At 41.2% G+C, this 25394-nt stretch overlaps 1 protein-coding gene across 1 annotated transcript; it reads right to left on the bottom strand.

Moving 5' to 3' along the window:
* On the bottom strand, positions 1–25026 carry LOC310991033 (leucyl-cystinyl aminopeptidase-like). Its single transcript, XM_083978602.1, has 44 exons — positions 24964–25026; positions 23996–24329; positions 23715–23901; positions 23398–23567; positions 23177–23315; positions 22948–23082; positions 22718–22838; positions 22454–22608; positions 22246–22359; positions 22026–22157; positions 21747–21878; positions 20910–20978; positions 20629–20804; positions 20461–20540; positions 20125–20308; positions 19845–20001; positions 19569–19753; positions 19274–19435; positions 18948–19088; positions 18002–18083; positions 17490–17650; positions 17339–17358; positions 16222–16263; positions 13808–13902; positions 13008–13210; positions 11888–11999; positions 10655–10912; positions 10285–10475; positions 9951–10089; positions 9175–9309; positions 8935–9055; positions 8630–8781; positions 8427–8540; positions 8188–8319; positions 7891–8025; positions 7009–7166; positions 6841–6929; positions 6292–6475; positions 5618–5774; positions 4913–5085; positions 3828–3989; positions 2787–2927; positions 2579–2660; positions 1–2488 (listed from the first exon to the last, which is right to left on the bottom strand). The coding sequence occupies exons 2-44, from the start codon at positions 24151–24153 to the stop codon at positions 2357–2359; spliced, it is 5967 nt and encodes a 1988-aa protein (XP_083834728.1). The 5' UTR covers positions 24154–24329; positions 24964–25026; the 3' UTR covers positions 1–2356.
* Between the last annotated feature and the right edge of the window lie 368 nt (positions 25027–25394).

The raw sequence follows: 25394 nt of genomic DNA, 5'->3' as shown, positions 1-25394 counted from the left end.
TTTTCAGAAAACAACTTTATTTATATTTTGTTCACATGAAGAGCAACAGTTTTTTAAAAGCGTTTGCAGCATTTCACCCAAGTGCAAGAACAAACACAATCTGATGGGCTTTACTGCACATGGTACCCATATAATTCTCTTATCGCTGATTCAATACCTTTGACTGAACCTCGTACCTGATAAGAGTAAGAATGACATCAAAAACACCTGCATGTGAGACCCTACCACATCTGGCTTAGCATGGACCCATTATTTTCTAACAACAATATGTTGGGAAATCAGTGTGCCATTCTGTTGATAGTGCTGATCTGAACGGGATAATATTGCTCCAATTAGCCAGGATATCAAAGTATTAGATGTGTGTAATTGGCCTGTGACACAATGATGAACCACATGGAGTAAGTCAATGGAAAATACTTTGGATACACATTTAAACGACAATAAGCTCCTGGTCTGTTGTGCAGACCTTATACGGCCTCACACTGTGTGGAGGCCGTATAAGGTGCCTCCTGAAGTACCCATGGTGTCATTCTGTTTGTCTTTGATTTTTCGGTTTCATCAAAACCTGTGCAGACCCTGATATTAACAGCCCGACAGACCACTAGGAGTCACTGGTGTAGAGATAAGCACATTGTTCCACACTGTTTCCCACCTACATATAGACAAGTACCATTACTAGAGTTTGTATTCTTTGTCTGATCTTAAAAATACCTGCCAGCACTTTTTCTTTTTTTTTTCTTTTTTTACAAAAATGACACAAAGAGACTTATATGACAACCAAAAACAAGAGAAACAAGCCTGATGGAGATAACCAGAAGTTCTAAATTTGATCTATTGAAGGTTGGTTATCCTGACTTTCACTGATGAGGTGAATAACTACTGTACCACTTAAATAAAGCTCAGGATAGGTGTGCAGCTGCATTTAAATAACATCTAGGAGCAAAATTTGGGGAACCATGTAACAACGCTCTTTCAATAAATAGCTAGTCTTTTCCCAGCTAAATCTTATGTATTTTTCTGGCTGATCAGTAACATCTGATTGGACAGATTAATCATGTCCAATATAAATGTTCTTCAGTACACTTTACATCCTCATTATACACATTAGCCCTTAAAACGCAAACATTCATTAGCTAAGGACCTCCTTTTGGTGGTCTGTATCAGGAAATACAGTAAAAAGTATTTGACCAAGACTCTTGATCATTTCTATGTATACATTTCCCCTTTACACTATATATACACACAACGGAAAGCAAATCTGTAAATGTTGAAAGTCAAGGAGTTTAAACCAATACATCCAAAATTGCAGGGAAAAAGTTGTAGGACTGAGCATATTTACATTATAGATACAAGTTTACAAGCAAATGGGGTTAAAGCATGAGTCTGCACAGTGACTGCACTGCACTGCACACAAAAAAGCAATCGAAATAAAACTTGTTTATCAGAGCTAAACTGGGCTTATGACTGTTCAAAGAAAGAAAGAGAGAGAGAGAAAGAAAGAAAGAAAGAAAGAAAGAAAGAAAGAAAGAAAGAAAGAAAGAAAGAAAGAAAGAAAGAAAGAAAATTAGCTCCAGTGTGCGCTGCCTGCTCTCATCTAAGACACATTGGTTGATTTAAACCTGCACTGCTGTGCAGTACGCCATCTACTGTACACAGTGGGAAGGTTTTTCAGTACATTCAAGTGATGCTGACTCACGTTTCAGGTTGCATGGACATTAACACGTGGCTCTACCCAGAACTTCATGACACAGCAATAAAAGGTTACGGTAGTTTCAATCTGAAAATACTAACATCTCTCAAGTACCGTATTGTCATCTTCTCGCCACTGAGGAATCCCTGACAACTGTATCTACATTTTACTCGACAGTTGAGAGAAAGTCCCAGACTCACTGAGAGTACATACATAAACACTGACATTTGACATTCTTCATACTTTCTCCTTGAAGTGGCCATTTTTACAGCTCAAACTGTTACGTGCCTGAGAGCAAGCTGAGCGAAAGAAGTGTGGGTGAAGCATGATTGTCTGCTCAGGCATGAGGTTTATATGAGAGCTGCAGATGAGAGGTTTGGTCAACAGCATAAAGTGTGAGGAGTGTGTGTTTGCATCTGACAACTCCCTGTCAGACTCACAATCAGAGCCACCCTGAGCGAGCAAATACAACTTGGAGGACCAATCTCAGAAAATCAAACACCTTGTCCATCCAGGTAGAGGACTACCTCTGGCTTTGTTTAATACTCTGGCCTGGATAAAGGGAGTTGGGAGACACAGTCTTACAATAGTGCAAACACTGCTGTTGTCTTGACGACATGCCCCGGTTGCCTGTTAGTGGGGCGGAGACTGGATGGAGTGCCTGTATTAGAGCCATTTTTGGAGCGTAGGCAGATTTTTGTCCATCCAGCGCTGATTCAGCCTGATGGTTTCCAAAGCTTCCTGCACACTCCTCATCTGAGAGCCGCGCTCCTTCAGACTGGAGAAGAAACCTTGTACCTGCACGACACAAACATACACATTGAGATGATGACATGCAATGACAATTCAGCAATCAGTTTATGTCTCAGAAGAAAAAATAAAACATACCTGGTCAAGGTGTGCCTGTGTGGAGAACTGGGAGGTGGCGGATTTGATGATTGTCTGAATGGCAAAGGAGCCCACAAGGAACCTATAGCAAAGAATAAGTGTGAATCAACATTGATGTCAATACATCTTTTCATTACTCTGTGAAATAATCGTACAGTAAAATATACTCTCAGTGGCAACATGCATGAAGCTGAAGGAAAACACTTACTTCTTTATGAGTCGATCCCAATTCTCTTGTACAAAATCCCAGGCAAACAAGTGACCAGCAAAGCCGTTACACACAGTCCTGATGATCAAAGGCAGCTCCTGTGTCTGGATGATATCCCCGTTCAGGCCTGCCTTGAGAATCCTAGACAGAACAAAACAAGTGCTCCGCTCAAATGCTCTTACACACATAAACAGCGCTGACAACAGCCTCACCTCATTATCATCACTCCCATACAGCACATGAATAAATCATCTGCCAAACCCTTCAATCACTGTTACAATGCAAACAGATTTCAGAACAAACATGTTATACGCCTCAAAGCAAAGCTAAACAGAAGTGTCTTTGCTTGTCTCAAAGCAACACAATTGTCATTTTCCCGTGTAACTTGTTGTTTAAAATAGAAATACACTTGTGCTCGTGGGGGTGCTGGTCTTCAAATCAGGTTCGGACAAGCGCATTGTTGACACATTGCTATCTTTAACAGCTAAAGCCTGGTCTAAAGTCAATGCAGCAGTATTTATTGTTATTTTAAGGGCTCATTATCAAGATAGAAATACTCCCAGATAGGTTCACAATGTGCATACACTATACACTGTTACACACAAGCAGTGTACTGAAAGTGTGTTTCTGTTGTTTGTACAGTATAATTCAGGTGGACGAAGAGCCTCGTGTCTCTTGGACACAAATAAAGATCTGTAGAAAAGCATATTTTCTTACTGTCTGGTAAATTCTGAGTTTTTCCCATTCATCACCTCGTCTAAATTTGTCCTGCCACAGATTCCTAATAAGCCATAAGTGTATTCACACTTCTCTTATATAATATAAAAAATGTCTAATGTTGTTAGCTGATTCTTTTTAGAGCTGAGAACAGCACATCGATTTACTCAGCCCTCTCTTCCCCCTTGAGGTGCAACAGTTAAAGCCTTACTTCTCTACCAGGTCCATATTAAATTGACATGTGCGTACAGTGTGTATTTTAAACATATCATGTATGAAGAAGAGAGGATGATGATGCTTGATTGTAGCCACACACACACTTACCATACTAGACGGCGTGTGTCCTCAGTGGATGCTAGGCCCTGTAGCATTTTTCGCTTCTCTGCATCATAGGTGGCATTTACGTACATGCTGAGCAATTTCTCCCAGCCTTCGTCTGACTGAGCAGCCACATTGAACACAACCTGTTGCAGATCGCCTGGGATCCTACAGAAATACATATTAAAGGAATAAATACTCAAAGACTTCAAGTATTTTACAATTGCTTCAAATCTCACTTTTACAGCTCAAATGCCAGATAGCCATTCAATCAAGTTGGAGCCGCCTCCCTCCTTACTAAAGATACCTTCTCTCTCTAAAAAGTTAAAGGGATAGTTCACCCAAATTTGACGAACTGGGAAGAGGAGCTTCGAGAAGCTTCCGCTACAAAACAAGCTTGAAATATAGACTTATTTAATTTTTTTCTTGACAATTTTGCATTTCGGGGCTTCAATACAAGACAGACATTACATACGAGCAGCATGGAGGTATTTGGATGTTTTTTGGTGTGTCCTTTTGTTACGAAGACAGTTGGTATCCTGCAACCGTTATATGGACATGCACTGCTACGCCGAGACCCCCTGTAACTCAGAGAAGCCACGGATAACTCTGAAACTTCTCCCAGCCCTTAGTCGACATGAGGGTGAGTAGATAATGATAATAATTTCAATTTTGGGTGAACTATCCCTTTAAGTGTCCTATGCTGCTCACCCTGTTACTATTATGACTCTAAAACAGGGGTGTCAAACTCATTTTAGTTCAGGGGCCACATACAGCCCAGTTTGATCTTGAGGTAAATGATAGCATAATAACCTGTAAATAACAAGAACTCTAAAATGTCCCCTTTGCTTTAGTGCAAAGTACATTATTAAGATGTTTACAGTTAACCTGAAATTTCTTGAGAAAAATACATGTAATTTCAACAATATTATGCCTCTTCTGTCTTCTATGTCATTTTCACACTTGGCAAATTCATCCCGCAGGCTGGACTGGACCTTCTGGTGGGCCGGTTCTGGCCCAGGGGCCGTAAGTTTGACACCCCCGCTCTAAAAAGTAAAAGTAAAATTAAAGTGTCTCGTGCTCTTACATACCGTAAAGTGCTATTGGAGTTGAAGAGGGCTTTGGCTTGTTGAGTGCAGTTTCCTACATCCAGACTACAGGCCATCTCCAGCAGGGCTGAGCGCAACTCCTGCTTAGACACACTCTCTTCCTCCACCCATGTTTGTTTGTCCATCAGAGAACCAAAGTGATGCTGAATATAATTCTGTTCATTACAAGAAAAAAAACACAGAATATTAAAATTAAAGTAACATTGCGGAGTTTTTCGGCCTTAAAATAATGTTTCCAGACTCACTGCAATGGTAGAAAAATTGTTAATTTTTCCCCCCTCACCCCCTCCTCCCCTCCCCCGACCACCCGCCACACAGTCTCCTTGCAAACATGTGGGAAATACTGTCGTTTATTAATGGGAATAAACGCTGGATGCGCTGGCTGATAAGTTTCGTTTTCGTAAAATTTTGTTTTTCCCACCAGATGGTGGAAGCACTGAGCTGAAACTCCGCAATGTTGCTTTAACATTAGGACACGGACACTAAACTCAGGTAACAAGCTCTACTTTCATGTTGCTGTGTGGCGTAAAATGCAGTTGTGTTTTATATTGACCCCACCACAGATTATACAGTATGAAGACCGACTCTTATCAGCTACAAGTAAACAGTCTCTACACTGGCTGTGATGTCCTTTAATACTAAATTCATGGAGATGAGCATGTGTGTGTGTATGTGTGTGTGCAGTACCTTCATGCGGGCCACAAGGCCACTCTCCTGTCGTTTGTCAAGCAGCCTGTAGATACGATTGAGCTGTAGCAAGGCCTCTGTCACAGGAGAAGTCTCTGTTTCATTGGACATGTAGTTCAACAGGTTGAGGACCCGGTGGAAGGACACACGTCCCAGTCTGTTGGGGAAGTGGCCGAGAGGAGATGTGTAGAAGGAAAGCCAAGTGCAAGCATTAGAAAAATACTCCTTCACTTGTCTTTCTTGAAAGCAATCAGACAAAAACTGGAAAACTACAACTACTGGCTCACAGCTGTATGCTTCCACCTACTGGTCGAGTTCAAATCTGCCCAGACTCCTTTACAGTAATATAGTGAAAATGTATATAGTGTTGAATAATGGACAGAATATTATGATGCTACAGTGAAAATGACTTTTTATGTTCTGGTGGTACAATGTCATCACTTTGTCACTTTATCCTATTAGACATTTGTGCGATTTTTTTTTTTTTTTACATGAACTTTCATCATCAGATTCTAATCAGGTCATACTTGAGTAGAAGTTAATGTTTCAAAATTGAAGAAAGTCCCTAAATGTATTCCTGAGGTATTGTGGTATTAACCTGAAAGTATAATGCCTCCAGCCGAGATGTCACCTGCACAGAGGCATAAAGAGTCTGTTTAGATTGTTTCTCATACCTGGACAGAGCAAAGATGTTGTGTATGAGCGAGGCTCGGTCCTCATGGGTAAGAATGCTGACATTGTTGGACAAAGCCTGAGTCAGAGTGTCCCAGCCCTCATCTCCATAGTGGACAATGTAGAAGCCTGTGTTTCTGTAGTTTAACTTCAACCACGTTACATTTTCTGGCAGCTTTAGAGTATCTGAAAATGCACACAAAACACACACACACACAGACACAAATGTATGTTTTCGGATTGCACCCAAGATTCAGGGGAGAAAGACTTGAGCTCAACAGCAAAACCATTAATGTGGATAAGTGCCGCCAAATCAACCATACAGCAGTGGAATTCGGAGTATCTTACGTGGCCTTGTTCTCACAGCTGAAGCAAAACAAAAGCTTACCGTGGAAACTGTCATTAAACAGATGCACACAAACACAGAACTATCAACACAGAGCCAGGGCCGTGGAGGAAGTCACACAGAGCAGAGGGGATACTGACTGTATCAGTATTCTGTTCATACATTTATAATCATTTACTCTGTGGATTAAAACTTTGTGTTTTACCTGTTTTGGTCTTCAGGGTGTACAACTGTCTGCACTCTGGGGCCAAACTACAGCTGTCGTTCACAAACGTCACTGGAATATTCCACAGGCTGAAGAGAGTGCACAATGCAGTTATGTTTATGGTGTGTTTCAATCTTCCCTGCATGTGTTTGTGGTTGTGTTACCCACCTGGAAGTATGCGTGGCATTGTCAGTTGTGAGGAGGAAGTGCTCCTGTGTGAAGGTCACTTGATCGCCCTTCCAGCTCACGGTGACCAGTGGGAAGCCTTTCTGTGACGTCCATGAGCTCATCATTTCTGACACGTTCTGATGCGGCGAGACCCCGACCTGTGAACAGGAAGAGAAATCCAGGATCATTGTCTTCTCTGTATATAAGACAACTGTGTGACACTTTTTTTACCTGCACTTTGAAGATTTATGGTACAGTTATTGAGTCTCAACAGAACACTTACACAGGCAAAAAATAAATGGGAGCCATGTCTTTTAAATAAATAAACCAAGCCTCAAACTCTTCCTGAAGTCTTACAAGCATTTGATATTTGCAAAATTCAATACTCTTGTTAATTAATTTTTTCAATACTTGCAGAGATTTCAGACTGTTAGTGTTACTCTTGTCGAATACCCTCTGATGACTCATGCCAGACTAAGCAGGTGCAAGTAAAGCATAGACAGAAGCAGCAGGGTCGAGTAATAAATTGTCAGACTGACATTAGACTGAGGGTACTTGCCTTGGTACAAGCCCTGTCCTCTAACTTTCATGTTACATTATAGCATTTACTGCCTTTTTATTAATAATGTAGCTCCTGGGATATTTCTTTGTGATTCTTGATTGTGTGATGACAATAACACATCCCAAATGCAGCTGGTGTCAGGGAGGTTAAATATAAGCCAGATGGTTGGCTGACAGACTGCAGGAGGGAGTTAAGGGTAAAAAGATCTAAAGCAATAAACCACTGATATGTAGTATCCAATATAAAATGGCAACAAAACACAGAAGAGCCACTGACACACACACACACACACACACACACACACACACACACACACACACCTCTGTAAGGCTGTTCCAGAGGTCGTTGGTGTCTGTGTTATGTCCACTGAACTGGTGTAGGTACTGAATGATACCCTTTCTGAACTGTTGATCTCCTGCCAGCGAGGCATTCAGCATCAAAAGAATGGATGCACCCTGGTGGACACAAAGGTACAAAGAATTTGTCACTGAACCCAAAACAGAGTGCTAACTACACTTATGACCAAGTATGAGGTTCAGCAGATGGATCTGGATGTTCAGTACATCAGTGAAAGCTGTGCCTGTCTTTCTATTTACATATTATATATAAAAGTGTACCTTTTCATAGGAGACAGAGTCAAACATCTCCTCCACTTGTTCTGCTGTATTAACCTCTGTCGACACTGCGTGGGAGGAGTTTAGTGCATCTTTGTCCAAGGCTCTGAAGCGTACTGCCAGGAACAAATTGCCCTGCAAACAAGCACAAGACTTACTGCAAAGGTACAGAGTGAAGCTTACATCTTCATCTGCTTTAAAGTATGTGAGGCTGAGTTCATGAGCCAGATGTGAGTGCTTACAATGTCCAGCTTGGGCAGCACTGTCTGAAGCGACGTGTACTGCATGTAAGTGGCAAAGCCTTCGTTGAGCCACAGGTCATTCCACCAGCTCATGGTTACTAAGTTTCCAAACCACTGCAACACAACATCAGATAAAAATTACAACCTGGACCATCTACATTGCCTCTGCTCCTTTTACAAACACAAAGGGAGACTACAATTACCTGATGCGCAAGCTCATGTGCTATGACGGAGGCTACTACTTGTTTTTCCAGAGGAGAGGACTGTTTGCCCACCAGCAGGCTGGTCTCTCTGAATGTGATGAGCCCCCAGTTCTCCATGGCTCCTGCCAGGAAGTCTGGGATGGCCACCAAGTCTGATTAAGAGAAAATGAACATGTTGGGCTGCGTCAAGAGTGGATAAAAGTAATACAAATCAACGATGGATAAAAAAATAAAAAAAAATAAAAAACACACATGTAAATTGTACAGACTGTATGATGTGTGCAATAGTGTGCATGTGTACTCACCTAGCTTTTTGAGGGGGTAGTCTATTTCAAAGAACCGATTGTAGAACTCCAGCAGTTGGACTGCTGTGTCTAGAGCATAGTCAGTGTGCTCCCTCTTCTCTGGCACAGAGTACACAGACACCTAAAACAGACATACATATCACAGCCACATAGTTTATTAGCAGCTACACAACCTCACTGAATAGAAAACGAGTAAATGAGAGCATGTATTGAAACAACGTAAACCTGTGTCAGACCTACATTAGTGTTTGAGACATTTCTGCTGACTGGGTCGAAATTGGCAACGACAAAGGCCACTAGGTAGGTGCTCATGTTGACGCTGGTTTTTTCAAACTCATCTTGCACAAGGTCACCAGTTACATTTGTTGATGTAGCCTGAAACACACAGTAGAAGTTCACCATTTAATGTTGGAAGTATACTCCATGGATGTTGTCAGACGACTGGCATATAGTACTGCTACCAAACACCAAGACACTGTCTATCAGTCTGACTAGTGTGCTCACACTAAGAGCTTGACAAATTGCAGTGGCCACATAAAATGACTCACAGGTCCACCAACACAGGAAGTGATTTAATATAGGACGGAAGCCATGTACTGTAAATTGTAGCTAGCTAGGAGACAAACATGACATTGTTGCTACAGTTGGCAATGTGTTATCAGCCAAATGTTCGTAACATATTAAACCTGTAAACACTAAAGATCTGTGCTTCCCTAGTGATACTGAACACAGGCACTGGTGCACTCTGTTTCTTTTTTATAAGTGTTTGCTTTTTTATTGTATGTTCAGAAAGATGTTCTTTAACAGTTTAACTTGAAGTGAAAATGAAATGTATTCTACTCTTTTAAAAGTGTTTTATGCTAGTGTTTTAGTCAACTGTCAAATGTCAAAAATACTATAAATGTAAAAAAGAAAAAGAAAAAAAAGGAGGGAAATAATGTCAACCAAATAAACACACTGAAGATAGACTGTACTGTAAAAATGAGCAGATATTACAGTGCGTAATCCTACAGTACCTTTGGCATGTTGGAAAGAGTCATATAGTCTCGTTTTCTGTTGATTTTAACCAGGAAGGTTGATTTGAAAGCTGGTTCATCAAAGCAAGGGAAGGCCTTTCTGGCTGCCAGTGGTTCAAACTGGGTTGCCGCTAGGACTCTGTGGACAAGAAGGAGATGAACATGATTATGCTGAAGTCAAAACTCAGATATATCCAGTAAAAACAATAAATTAACCTCCAATTTAAGTTTCTATCATTTGTTTATTTGTTTCTATTATTTGTTGTGAGTTCTTCTGCTGAAGTACATCTTTTAGTTATTGTGAAGTACAGCGCAGTCAGTTAGTCAAGTGTACCTTTTCTTTCCATCTTTATCAGTATATGAGCTGTTGTAAAACCCATCATAGGTGTGTGAAAGGTTGGCAGAGTAATTCAGGGTCAAAACACAGTGCTGGCCTGCCTTCAGCTCCTCAGGGAATTTGATAGCGATCTGCTCTTTGGGTTTGTACTCCAGCACAGTCACATCCCTGGGCTCGCCATCACCCAGCTGCAAGAGACAAATTGATAACATCAACTGACAGACAAAATGTGTTCAGGCAGAAATTAAATCAGTGGATACAGGTCGGTAAGACTAGTCAGGAAGACTTTGGTGATTGACATCTAAATCATCTAAACTCTGTCATTACAGATTGTTATCTGCACACAAACGACCACTTCCAATCCTACCTTAAAGGTAGATTTGGTAATGTTGAGATTCGAACCGTGCAGGACAATCCGATTGGTGTTGTGACGCACAGCCATGTAAATAACTGTCTGGCCGGTGAAGGTCATGCTGTCAAGGTCAGGAGTCAGGGTGAGGTTGTAGCTGAGAGGAAGTATGCTCTGAGGCAGCCGGAGTTCAGCCCACGGAAACACTTCGCCATTTGTCGACAAAGGGTAGACTTGCTCCACAGGAGTGGTCTTATTTGGCTTACGACAACCTGTCTGCAGAGGGATGGAGGGTTGGGTTGAGACAAGGAAACAGGTAAAGGGATGGTTAGACGAGGAAGTCATTCATACTGTAGTCATTGTATTACCTGCAGAACACAGTACATGAGCAAGACAGTGCTACATGAGGCCAGCAGGAAAAGTGTTTTAGACCATCACTAAGCAGTCCAATCCAAGATCTGTTATCTTCACATCAAAATAGCACTTACTCTTAACAGAGCATCTTTCTCAACTGCTGAACTACAGTACTGTATTCATCAGCACAATATCACGTACAGTGTTCATGCCAGAGGTCAGCTGCATGAATCTGACTTCACGCTTCACTAGGGCTGCAACTAACGATTATTTTCATTATCAATTATTTAAACGATTAATCGATTAGTTGTTTGGTCAATAAAATGTTAAAAAATATGAATCAGTGTTTCCCAAACTACAAGATGACGTCCTCAAATGTCTCGTTGTCCACAAGTCCACAAATGTCCACAAACCAAAGAGATATTCCCATTTCCTGTCTCTCTCAACTCTCCATTAAAGGCAAAAAAAGCCCCAAAAATTATACTTAAAAAAATAAATACTTAAAACCGATTATTCAATTATCAAAATAGTTGACGATTAATTTAATAATCGATTGTTGTTCGATTAATCGATTAATTGTTGCAGCTCCATTCTTTACTTTGTTTTGAAAATATTCTTCATGAAGTTTACATTAAAATGGATATGGGATTGTTTTGGTTTAAAACCCACATTGTTAGTTAGTGTACTGCGATCCCAACTCACTGTCCTAACTGTCCATTATGCTGATCCACATATACTGCTGATAACACGGACTATGCATGACTGTTTCACACATGTTGAATAACCACAACTACCCCTTTAAGCTTGACAGAGAAATGAAACGGGAAGTATAGTCTGATAGAGATCTTGATGTTCTTGCAAACCCTGCATAAACAGAACTAGTGAACAGTTTCTTACCTTGGTAAAGGTGCATCCAGGCAGGAAGTACAGTACCATGGTCATAGAGGCCACAATCACCAGAAATAACACACATACAACCATGGTGCGGGCTGAGGGTCGTGAACACGATCTGAAATGGCAAAGAGTTTAACATCATTCATTTACAAAAGGTTGAAAGTGGGCAGTGTCCAACGTACCTTGATTTGTACATGCTTTGGCTGTTAACTATCTGTATCATATGGACACTGAGGCCTGAATCCATTCAGCTTAGATTGAAAATAAGACTTGAACAGGGGGTAAACTATCATATAAACAGCCAACAATATAAACTCACTAAACTCACTAAAGACTTAATGTCATTTCGGCAGCTTGAGTTTATCAGAATGACCACACAAAGTGAGAACAAGATCAACCTGTTTTTCCTTCTGTGCAGCCGAGAAGTCTGAGGAAACTCTCTGCAGCCTTATTTAATTCATCAGGTGATGTTCCAGGGTGTGTGTTTTTTGTGTGAAAGTAGCTTGATATTTGAACACAGTTATTAACGTGGTATTTTAACTTACACTGGCAGTTAATCGTTATTCTTGTTAGTCTGAAATTACTATTAAAACTGAACAGTCTTGTTGTTACATTGTTTTTTAGTTTTCATGCAATTAAAATTACGGCAATTGTGTAACATTGATATTACATTGATATTACACTGAGGTGCACTCTAAACTTCACATAGATTTTCTTTACTCAGAAACGGTGACCACAAAGTTTCTGACGGGACTTTCGATGTGACAGCAGTATCAGGAAATGATTCTCCACAAACCTAAGCAGGAATTGTTCACCACACCGTAACAGGCTGTTTTCTGAGTCTGTGCAAAAGCTGTTGTTATTACTTTCGTCGATACGGGCTCAATAACACTCAACTTGAAGATCTGTGAAGTTTTATAGACTTGGTGATTACAAAAACAAATTAAAGTTCAATTCAACATGTATATACAACCAAAGACCACAAATCTAAATCATAAATGCTATTACATATGATAATGCATGGTTACAAATGCAGTACTTCAATGCAAAATGGCCTTGTTCACTGGGAAAAGATTGTTTATGCCAACACCTACTGCAAATAATAACCTTCTCAGTGCATTACCTGGGTGGCGCCTGTCTGGTGTATGGAGAAGAGTTGGATCTGTGAGCAGAGCTACGGTTCATGAAGGACATGCCAAGCAGACGGGCTGAAGACTCGCAGTCCTCCTCATCCTCATCCATATCGTTCTCTCCCAGGCCTCGCACAAGCAACCGTGAGCTACGGGGCTCAAACACCACCTCGTCTGGGTCCAGAGCAGGAAATGTCTGCAGAGAGCATGCAAAGTACAATTTGTTATTCTCCAATTATGCTGCACAGTGTTTCCCATATAAAGTTAATAACTGGATTGCACTTCCAAGTAAATTAATTGGCACAGAGTAACATGTCATATGTGGATGCAGTGAGGAATCAAATGGAGAGCTATTAGAACAGGAAGGGTTGGCGTTACAATTCAATATGTCTGTCTATATCAACAGAAACCGACAGAGAGTCAGTCACTGCAGCGCCAGAGAGAGAAAAATAGATGCTGTGAACATCAAAGATCTTCATCATGCAAAAATAAAGCTCTTTCTTGTTATGTTTCTTGCATGCCTAAACAAAGCAAAGATAAATAAAACAGCACACTAAGGGCTGAACTGAATGTGAAGCATCACAGGCTACCCATAAGTGTCAGCCATCTTTAAATTAACTTATCCTTGTTCAAATTGCTAGTAGTAGTACATTAAGAGATTTACGGATGAAAGTAATGGCGACAAATGGGTGGAGTGGTGTAAATATGTCCGGTAAGACATGTAATTCACTGAGCCAGGCATTCTTTTACGTGAACGAATCAATGCCTGTATGGTATGAAGTGAGTGACATACTGGAAATGCACTGGAGTCTTTGGCCAAATCTACAACATCAGGTTCTTCTTCAAACATGCTGTTCTCAATCATGTTCCTTGGGAGGTTCGCCCGCTCTACAACACACAGAGGAAGAGAAATCAGACAGAGGACTGTCAAAAGGGGAAATGAGAGAGTGTGAAGTAATCTCCAAAAAAAATCTTTACATTAATACACACACAGTTTATAAAGCACAGCAGATGAGTTTTCCAAAGAGAGCAGTGGCAGCAAGCCACTATTCAACACAAAGGATTGTTGATATCACTGAATGTGTAGGTAACATGATGCCACATTTAACAAAGAGCTGTGAGTTTGTTCAGTTTCCTGTTAACAAACCTGACTGCAGTATTTCCTGGTACTTTGACCTACATCATGTGGGTTCATCTGCCTGGTGAGGAAGCTACTTTTAAGCATAGTTATTACAGTCTGTTAAGACAGAGATATTCCATTCATTAACAACAGTGTGGATAACTAGGAGGAAAAAGGAAATATAATGAATATCGCCATCGTCTGGACCAAGTCATTTGATATTGCAGTTTAAACTCTGCATTCCCACAAACTAACCTGCATTTTCAGCATCATAAGAAGAGTCACTTTGTACGAAATCCATGTGATTTTCTGGCTGCCATAAATTCTTGAAACAATCAAGAGGCATGTTCAACTTCCTAATCTAATAACAACAAAACCAGCAAAATTCTACGCAGTGCATGTCTCCCATTTTGTCCATTCATGGTTTTACAGGCTAAGAACAATGCTTTTCCAGTTTCAGTTGGTGATGGCTTTAAGTGGAAAGAACCAAAAGACAGTAAACACCTACTGAATGCACATTGTTCAGTCTCAAACACAATGACGCCAAACAAAGGTGAGCTCTAACTCCCCAAAAGGAAGACAAGAGCCGGGCAACGTAAGAGGGGAATTCAGCCTCTAGTCTGTCCTGTACAAACAGTGTTTCTGATATGACTGTATGAACTATCGCTGTGTCTCTGTCTGGACCACAGTGCTGTGGTATGAATGTCTAAAAATAGGTCCGGAGCTAAGTAGTAGGTAATGTGTAATGTCCAGAAGAGGATATGATAAAAATAAGCCCCTCCAAAAAACACATCAAACTTAAATGATTGTCATATATCCATTTCTGACAGCTGTGGGATCCTGCTGTGTCGATAGTTAACCAAGATGAAAATGGAGAGGGGGTTTATGCAGTGGTTATTATCTCTAGACTACAATGTGATCAGGTCAGCCCAGGGAAAAATCGACAACTCTTGCATTTTCGTCAAGTTTGTATGTAAACGCAGCAGTAGGCTAAGCCATGTCATCTGCTGACTGTGCTCTTCCTGTCTGCTGGGAACTTTTATACAGCCAACCTTCGAGTCATAAATCTATAGTTAAGTATGTTTATTGAAACTTACAGGAAGGAAGCTCAGATGTCTAAACCCCATCTCTGTGGCTTTCTTGTCACTTGATTAAAATGTGACTTTGAAACACAAGCTTGGTTTCCTACTAAAATCAGCGAGCCACAAAGAAAAACATCACACACACACAAAACAAAACAGGAAGTCATACTACTGTGATTTTATCTCTGGGAAACAAATTGAATCGAAAGCAACTTGACTTGTATTTGTCTAGGATCATGTTTCGCCTCTTATCCAAGTGGCTTCATCAGTTCGCAACGCATCGGTCTGACTAGTCCTGTGATTTTGTTATTGCTCCTTCCAGGTCGAGATAAATGTTGAGCACTATTATAGTGTGTGCACTGGCCTTTTGTTTGTTTTAATAAAGCCCTCGCCGCCCTGGGACCATTTAAAGAGGTTATGTAGCAGTTGGCTGCTGGTAGCCTGAGCTGAGCAGAGCAGAGCATGACTTATCAGCTCTCCACACCAAGACAAAAACATGGCCATTATCAAGCCAACAGGCTTACACTCAGACAGACAGACAGGGCTGCTCTGTTTATAACAAACTTAATATCAGGGACAGGCAGGCCGCGTGCTTTATTTCTGTCAGGTGTTAGTAAGCTGTTAGTAATGTGTTACATGCTTCCTTGAGTTAAAGTAAAACCGAAACGATACATAAACCATCTACAACATTTTAAATGATGTGAAACGCTATCATGCGTGTACAGCACTGTGTCAATATACAGTCCGATTAAGGCAGCCGTACAAACAAACAAACAAACAAAGACAGATATAACAAAATGAAATGAAAAAAGCAAACTGCTCAGGTACAATAATGACAGTTTTCATTGACTATTGCCAACAGTCAAAGCCAGCCAGCCTTCAACATGTGTCCTCCCCGGGTGAATGTCACTCCCAGACAGCTTGAAGCTAATGTCCCGTTAGTTATTAGCCGGCCTGCTGCTGTTAGCTCGCTGCTCTACTGTACCGACCGTCTTCCGTCCTCACCTGTGCTGTTGCTGTCGAAAGGATCCATGGTTAGCAGGGTATCTCAGTCAAAGACCCCCCTCGCGTCCAAAACAAGGGGACCTCCCGACCACCCGGTTACAGCAGCTCGACAGAAGTGGTGTTTTTCGGTGGCTATCCACGGCCAGGACCCACCGCAGGCTGTCGGACAGTAAACAGCAGCAGCAGCAGCGGCGGCGGCGGCGGCTCGTCCTCACTGTGCACTGACGTTAGCTACGTAGCAGCTACCAACACTTCTAACTGACTGAAAGACATGAGCTCAGATAATAACGTTAGCTGCTCTCCTCAACTTTACCGTCCATAGCTGTCCACTTAACTAACACGTGAATATGGCAGTAAAGTAATCTAAAAAATAAAATAAAATAAAAAGTGAAACCTTTCGATAGATATAATATGTAAACAAATCTTACTCCACTCGGCAAACTAAACGAAGCGAGCGAATGACACTTTCCTCCTTCCTCCTCCCCACCAGTTGTTGACAACCTCCCGTCACATCGCAATGCTCGCTTCCTATTGGACGATACGGCAGGGGGCGGGGCCAAGGCGCCACACGCAAGAGACGCACTTTTTTTTTTACTCTACTTGTAAGGACCATGCTGTGGTAGCTAAGGACGTCCTATTATTGGTACGTATGGATGTCAACCTATAGACAGTCCACAGTGTCAACCCCAACCTTGACATCAGTAACCACAGCCCTCACCCTAACCTCAACCTCAACCTCTTTTTCTAGTGTTAAGTAAGCCTGTGACCAATATACTTTCATTGTACCGGTAGTTAAGAGAGCACTAACTATGGTATGTTCCATTGTAATTCTTACTAGACCTTAACACAACCCAGTAGTTAGACTGTAGCTATGTACACAGAGACACAGAGATATATGAGTCAGTTGTCACACATAGTACATACAACACTTTTATTGTTGTTATTGTTCATGTTTGTGTTTGTTTGTTTGTATTTGTTGCATTTACTGAAAATTTGTGTTACTGTGGAATGGATCCTCTCTCTCACTCTCTCTCTTGACACACACACACACACACACACACATAGTAGCACACCACTGATCAGCTGCCAGTTTAACTAATTACATTTTTGTCCTAACAAAGTAGGCCGTAGTAGTCCCTTCAAAATTAAAAACACTTTTCATACACAAAATTGTCAATTCCCCAGTGATGCCAAACAAATTACAATTTCCAAATTCATACAACTGTAAAAACACCCTCAAATATTGCTGTCCTTCCGCTGTCCTTTACTTCTGCTCATTTTTTTCATTCATCTGCTCATTTACCCAGTTTCTCAGAGTCTCTAGGTTCCTCTGAATCCAGCGAACGTTTTTCTGCACATTGTCCAGAGCAATCTGAGTCGCCCTGAGCTGAGATGACTGCTCTTTGATGGACTCAAAGAATGACCGCACCTGGGAGTAAAACATACATATAGATTTTACAAATGCAAAAAAGGTCATAACATCATAATAGCTAGGTGCTTAGCTCTACATGTCTTTTTAGGTAAGTACCAAAATATTTTACATAAACAAATAGAGGTGCAAAAAATACTCAAACATTTTCTCAGATACTGCCATTTTTAAGTTATTTACAGACTATAGTATTTTGATTTTATCACCGAATTGATATTATGAGTATGAATCAAGATCAAAACACACCAATTAACATTTGGAAAATATGGTTAAGAAACAATATTTCTGAAATTGGCAATACGGAAAGTTATCTTAGTAACTTTGAAGTTCAAGATTTAAGAGTATATTTACGTCATCGAGTTCCTCTGGTGAAGAAAACTGCCCTGTGGTGCCAATAAGGATGTTACGAATGCAAAATGAGCCCAACTGGAACCTGCAGCAGGTCAGAAAGACAACTTAGAAGACAGTCAAACAAATATAATATCCTCGTATATTGTATGCTTTCATAGTTGTGGGATCAACCACCCATTGTTTTACTTGTGGCCTTATCTAACCTGTTCAACTTGTTATTTGACTGCAAAGAAGTTTGATTGGTTCAGTTTGCATCTCAATCACAGACCAGCTTGTGGTTTATTATATCATTATAACCACTGGTCTAATACTATGCAGCCCCCCCTTGTGTCTCGAGGTCCCGAAGATACTGTACTCGATCAGATTGAGATCTGTGAAGGCCGAGGCAACACTTCGAATTCTTGTTCCTCAAACTATTTCTAAGCAAATTTGCAGTATGACAGGGCACATTATCTTGTTGAAAGGGGTCAGTGTTGTTCAGTGTAAACCGTGAAGGCATTTTTTGTACAGAGCACTGAGTCCAAGACAAATTTCCCTATAGGGACAATAAAGTATAAATCGTCATCATCACTGTCTTGTGTCTTATTAACACCCCACAAGACCTGCTGTTTGAGAGAATCTTTGACCCAGTTGTCCCGCCATCACAAATTTTCCCTTATCAATGTCACTCAGATTCTAACATTTTTCATGCTTCCCACACATCAACCTGCCATGCACCTGATATCTGATATAAAGTATTTCACCCCTTTACATGTGCCATTGTAATCAGATGATCAATGTTATTCACTTCACCTCTCACCCAGTTTTAATGTTATGGTTGATTGACGTAGGCTACACTCGGTAAGATATTATTGTAACAGAAAGGAATTCTGCTCTTTTGTAGCATCTTGTGTTTTGACAGATGCTACACAACATCTTTACGGGGTCTCCATTAAATTATACTAACTTCTCAACAAGTGTGTCCCAGTTCTTTTTGACGAAGCTCCAGGCAAGGTGACGTCCCCGTGAGTTTCTAGCCACCATTATGATGAGACTAGACAAGTCCTGTGATCGAATCACCGTCCCTTCCAGGCCAAGCTCGAGCAGTCTGAAACACAAACACACGTGTTGTTGACTAAAATACAAAAAAACATGTTATCTGTAAATCTATCTGTAGGACTTGACCAGGAATAAAAAGTTGAATATCTGTTTGCATTGTAATACCATACCCCATGTTTGCCACAAGATGGCAACATTAACTGTGTGGAGAAATACAGTAGGAAAAAGGTATACCTCTCCAGTTTGCTGGTGTCTCTGCTGCAGGTCAAAGCAAACAGGATTTTGTGCTTTTGTGCTGCAGAGAGGGAGATGTTGTATGTGTGTAGGAGTGCGTTCCAGCCGTGGTCATCCTGTGCTCCAACTGAATACACAGTCTCTGCCACATCAGTGGGTAAGCTGGTGTCAACACAAGCAGAAATGAAATATTAAATTTCATGGTCCAGTATAGTACAGGGGAGAGGCGCTGTTTATGTAAAATGTATCAACAGTTGTTAATAATGATGTGTGGTAAATCGTTATTTAGACAGACTTGAGTGTTCCGTTGGACTGAAGCCAGTCTTTGAAGCTCTGGCGTGCCTGCGCTAGACAGGGAGGGTCATCCAGGTGACAGGCCAGAGAGAGGGCCCCTGACCTCAGCCGTCGCTCTGACACAGCGCCGCTGTCACTCCATGTCTGCTCATCAATGACGGCACGGAAGAATCTGAGGATGTACAACTGCATCGAAGCACAGAGGGAAGGAGCAGCTCAGTTTCATGACTCTCGCTGACATAAATAACACACAGTCTGTGTATAATAGCCTTCTTACCCCCAGACTGTGCGCCAGCTCAGGCTCATTACTTTTCTCAACGAGACGGTAAAATAACTCCAGATAGCCCAGACCTTCAATGAGAGGCACCGTGTGTGTCTCATGTTGCAGATAACCAATCAGGTCTAAGGCTTTATTGATCTGCAGGTGACCTGCCCTTTAAAGAGATACAAAAAAGATTGGTTGCTATTTCTGGTGGGATAATCAAAGCAGTTTTGTGTAACCTACAGGGAAAAAATGTCAGATCACAGAACAGGAACATTCACACTTATATGCTTACGTGACCAGCTGAAAGGCGTTGTGTATCAAGTGAATCCTATCTTTGTAGCTCACTGCAGTGTGGTTTTCCCTCAGCAGTGTGATCATCCCATCCCAACCACCATCCTCGTAATGCACCACATAATAGCCAGTCATGTCAGTGTTGACTTTCACCCAGCGGACTTCCTCTCCGATGTGTATACTGTCTAAATGGCACATAAACACACATAAAACAATGTAATAGCAAATTTAAAAATAATAATAATAATAATAATAATAAAAAGTATTAATAAAAAAATTAAATAAGTATGAGTTGTTTTTGTTTTTTGTTGTTGTTTTTTCCTCTCTTTTGTCTTACCTGTTTGTGTTGTCATGAGGTGTCTGTGAATGGTGTCGGATGCATCTGTCTTGTATGTCAGAGGGATATGCCAAAGGAAACTACAGAAAGGCAGAAAGTATTTTCAATTGCACAATTTAGGTATTGCTGACAATGGTTGTGCAGCTTTGAGTGCATGTCCATGCTCACCCTTTCTGCACCGTGGGCCAAAGGGGGTCAGAAGGCAGGACGGTCCTCAGGAACCTGTCCTGTCTGAGCAGGAGTCGGGACCCCTTCGTCGTTACGGTCACCAGAGGGATACCTTTCTGCAGAGTCCAAGTGTTCATCATGGCTGTCAGATTCAGATGTTCTCCTGCGAAAAGGTACTGGAGGAGACAGCAGAAGATCAACGGATGTGGCCATAATCTCATAAATGATGTGACAATCATAAGAGGCTGGGTCCGAGAGTTTATGTTTGAATGTTTACGCACTGCATTCTTGGTGGCCTGGCCACTGCTGTAGCAGTGTTTTCCTGAGATGAAGTCTTCCTCTGAACATGTCTGAAAAACAAAATAAATACTTTTAAACATTTAATTCTATGACACATTTTTGCATGTTTAGTCCATTTATAGAAATTACATGTACCTCCTAACTTCGGAGTAGAGCACTACTGTGTTTTAGATGTTCTTGCCATCTTTATTCTATCTTCATGAATTTTATTTCAATTTGGTTCAGTACAGTGAGAATATTGGAGACTATACACTTGCTTGAGATTGGATGAATGCATCATAGTGAATACCATGTCTGCTTTTATTTTCAACAGCGGTTTGTTATCGATGCCTGGCAAGGCCGTTTATTCATTTTACTGTAAATCAATCTGCACTCACAACTACTTTACAAGGCACAGACAACATAACTTTGACTGCAATGAAAACAGACACAATCTTCACTTTGATTAATTACCTACTTGAACCATCTTTCAAGTCTTAGAAAATTGATTTTTTTTTTGTTTGCCATTATGAAAGGAATGGAAAACAACAGCTGCCTGGAGGGAGGAGACACATAAATCAAAAATCTAGCAGAGGCATGAGATATACTTGTCTTGTCATATATGGGCGATTTTTAAGAGGGACTAGACAGAAAACTAAGAGAAAGTATGATTTCTGTTCAGCTCTCATCCATTCATGATATTACTGTATAAGGACAAGGCATCTATTTTTTTTTTTTTTCATTTCTGCCAGGCTGCCTCTTAATTTCTTTTTTCAAGATGATGTTAAAGGACCACACAGTGTGTAGCACATTGAGTGTACTATAATTTGTGTTCATACATTGGCCAGACTGTCCCACAGGTCCTGGTTTTGTGCATTTTTGTAGCTGTATTTGCGCAGGTATCGCACTATCCCACTCTGAAACACGTTGTCTGTCAGAAAGTGGCGAAGCATGTGCAGGACACATGCACCCTGGTGGGACAGAGATAAATAGTTATTTTAATCATGAAGACACAACAGGCTATGCTATAGGTTGTTTTCAACACCATTTGTGGAAAACAAGATTTTCTGTTACAGTGTCAGTATTTATTTCAATGACTTTGTGACTGGAAAGCTTACTTTGTCATAGGAGACTGTGTCAAACATCTCTTTGATCTGAGTGGGATTCTCTGCTGCAGTGGATATTGGCCGAGAGGAGTTCAAGGAGTCATGACCAACTGCTGCAAAGCAGGTGTGCAGTAGATATTCCTCCTGCGAGACAGAACACAGAACATCATTACAAGTCCTCAGTCTTAATATTAATCTATTAATCAATTAATGCACAGATGAAATCACACACCACTTTGAGGTCAGGGTAAGTGGCCTCCACTGAAATGTACTCCATGTATCTGGCAAATCCTTCATTCAGCCAGATGTCGTTCCACCACTCCATGGTCACTAAGTTACCAAACCACTGTGGACAAGATTTACAATTTTACTGCCTCACATCAACTGATTATGTAATGAAGCATCTGAACTGTTGTGCAGATACACTGTGACACTCTCACCTGATGGGCAAGCTCATGGCCGATCACCATAGTAACCCATAGTATATCAGAAACAGAGGAAGTGAGGGGGTCGAAGAGAAGGCTGGTCTCTCTGTAGGTGGTCAGACCCCAGTTCTCCATCGCACCCGACTGGAAGTCTGGGATGGCAATCAGATCTGCGGGAGAGAAAACACAGGTCAGGCAAATGAAAGTGATAGAATAAATGACAGAAATATGGAGATAAAGAAATGCTTGTTGGTTTACAGTTACAAAGGAAAGGTTTACCTTGTTTGGGTAGAGGATAGGGGATGTTGAAGTACCCCTCGTAAAAGTCCATCATTTTGATTGCAACCTCCAGGGCATAGTGGGTCTGAGACCACTTCTCGGGGGCAGCATAGATGGACACCTACAGATGCAAAAAAAAAAATATATATATACATGTATATATAAAAATAACATGACAGAAAAAGTTATATTTTAACCAACACAATCAGATATTGCCGTTCAGCCCATACCTGCACTCCAGACGATGTTTTTGCAGTGACAGATTTGAAATCACAGATGACAAACGCTACAAGGTATGTGCTCATCTTCACACTCGCAGCAAACCGGTCCTCGAGCAGGCCCTCATTTATTTCAACTGTCTTGACCTGAATTACACAAACATTTAATTGAAGACATTTTCCACACACATTTGAACATGTGTTATAGTTGATGTAAGAATAACATGTACGCAACACTGACTATTGGCATGTTGGAGAGAGAAATGTGCTCTGGGCTCCTCCTGATCCGTAAAGAGAAGTTGGCTTTGAAGATTGGCTCATCAAAACAAGGAAAGGCCATCCGAGCACTTGTAGGTTCGAAGTGAGTTGAAGCTAAGATTCTGGCAAGAGATATTGATTTTGTATTTCGCTGTAATTGCAACACATTTGTATACATATGTGTGAAAATCGAATAACTCTTACCTGGTCTCTCCGGTGCTGGTTTTATATGTGCTCTTATAGAAGCCATAGAAACCTTCTGTTAATTCTGCCCCAAACTCAATATACAGAAAGTACTTTTTCCCACTGCTGAGCACCCTGGGAGAGAAAATGCCAATCTGCTCATGTGACGGGTTGTGAAGAACTGGAAGAACCTGCCAAGAGAAAATGAGAAAATGTTTTCTAGTCATTAAATGAGAAAGAAATAGAGTTAACTTGGCTCCAATTTTAGTATACGTAGTATCAGCAGCCTATGGTTCTGCAGATACAGTGCTTGTCCTTAGCTGAAGATTTACACCTACCTGGTCAGACAGATGAGCGAGGTTCTGGTCCAATATTGTGGCTTTGGTGATCTGTAGGCCCTTGTTGTGTAATACAACCCAGTTTGTATTGTTCTGAACATCAATCTGGATCTGCACTGAGCCAGTGAAGCTGAGACTCGTGAGGTTGGGGTGCAGGAGGAGGCGGTAGTGAAGAGGAACAATGTACCTACAACAGAAATATGTGTTTCTTCAGTAACTCAAAGCAAAGGGGTCCATGTCCACCAATTTCCGTCATCAATTTCCTGCAGCTTTAAGTGTACCTTGGCAGGCGGAGACGACTCCAGGGGAAGGACAGATTATCAGCGCCCAAAGGAGATTGTTCTCCTGGAGGGCTTGACGCCTTTTGTGTAGTGTTGGGCTGACAGCCAACCAGAAACACATGAAATAGAGACAGGACTAACAGCCTGACTGAGACCATTGTGAAGGAAATGTCCTTCAAACACGGATTTAGGAAAAAAAAAGGCCTGGTGATGGAAATCACTCGGTCACATCCCAAACACGGGGGAGCAAATAAGGACCACCTGATGTGAGTGTTGGACACTGATATGGCTGCAGCAAAAATGTCAGTCAAGTTCTCAGGACGTCTTCTTAAGCCTGGAAGACATTAGTGGAGGATTAAGGACACACAGTCTGTTAAAAGGCATAGCATTCATTCAAACACCATTATTCTTTCCTCAGTCTAGATATCTGATATCCTCCAGCCAGGTTTCTCTTATGGTCACGATCTTCACTTTTAATTAGTTCAAAAATTAAAATAAATGTTTACCTCTGCCTTACTTACTGCATATTAGCAGGCTGCTACATGTTTCACTGGATTCTGGCTCTGACACATAGAGGAAGTGAAATGTTCTGGACAACATGGTCCCTTAAATCTGGCGGACTGAGATCCGTTCAAGAGTCAGGCAATAACAACACATCTCATGCTAAAGGAGACGCAAACATGAGACAGACTGACCACATGATTTTCCATGAGGATAAAACAAGGAGAGGACACTGCTATAACTGTGAGGTGACAACAGCTGCAGGAGCATGCTGCAGTTCAAACCAGGCCGCACATGCAGCATTTCCTGCTCTACCATACTGAAAGGAGGAAGTTGTTAGTCACAACAACCTGAGAGTTAGGAGATTAAACTAACCGTGCCAGAGTGTTAAAAGGTTACAGCAAGTAAAACAACACTCGTGGCGTTCTGCAGAGCTTATGTTTCACAGAAATGTCAGAATTATTTACCTCGTTCATTTCAGCCTCATCATCCTTCCCTGTCCCTGCTGGTGAGTTTCACTTTCTCTTTTAAGCTCCCGCCTACTGCCTCTGCCGGTGTGTGTGTGTGTGTGTGTGTGTGTGTGTGTGTGTGTGTGTGTGTGTGTGTGTGTGTGTGTGTGTGTGTGTGTGTGTGTGTGTGTGTGTGTGTGTGTGTGTGTGTGTGTGAGAGAGAGAGAGAGAGAGAGAGACTGTACACAATGTAGCTTCAGGTGTTATCCTTCTTAAATAGAGACTTATATAATATGTTTTCCAGCAAATGTTAAAGGATACAGATGTTGATGTTACAATAATGTGTAACTAATGTTAAAGGATACAGATGTTGGTGTTACAATAATGTGTAATGGGTAATGTTAAAGGATACAGATGCTGATGTTACAATAATGTGTAATGTTAAAGGA

The sequence above is a fragment of the Trachurus trachurus genome (assembly GCF_905171665.1).
Source record: "Trachurus trachurus genome assembly, chromosome: 9".
NCBI classification, from domain to species: Eukaryota; Metazoa; Chordata; class Actinopteri; order Carangiformes; family Carangidae; genus Trachurus; species Trachurus trachurus.
The sequence above is the reverse complement of the archived record's forward strand: the minus strand, read 5'-3'. Positions and strand labels throughout refer to the sequence as shown.

Coding starts and splice junctions, on each gene's coding strand:
- LOC310991033 (XM_083978602.1), bottom strand. CDS start 24,153: ATGGTCTCAGTCAGGCTGTTAGTCCTGTCTCTATTTCATGTGTTTCTG. Junction 19,436..19,568: donor CAGTCCAACGGAACACTCAA/GTCTGTCTAAAT, acceptor TGTTGACACCAG/CTTACCCACTGATGTGGCAG. Junction 17,359..17,489: donor AATGAAAAAAATGAGCAGAA/GTAAAGGACAGC, acceptor TTAATTTTGAAG/GGACTACTACGGCCTACTTT.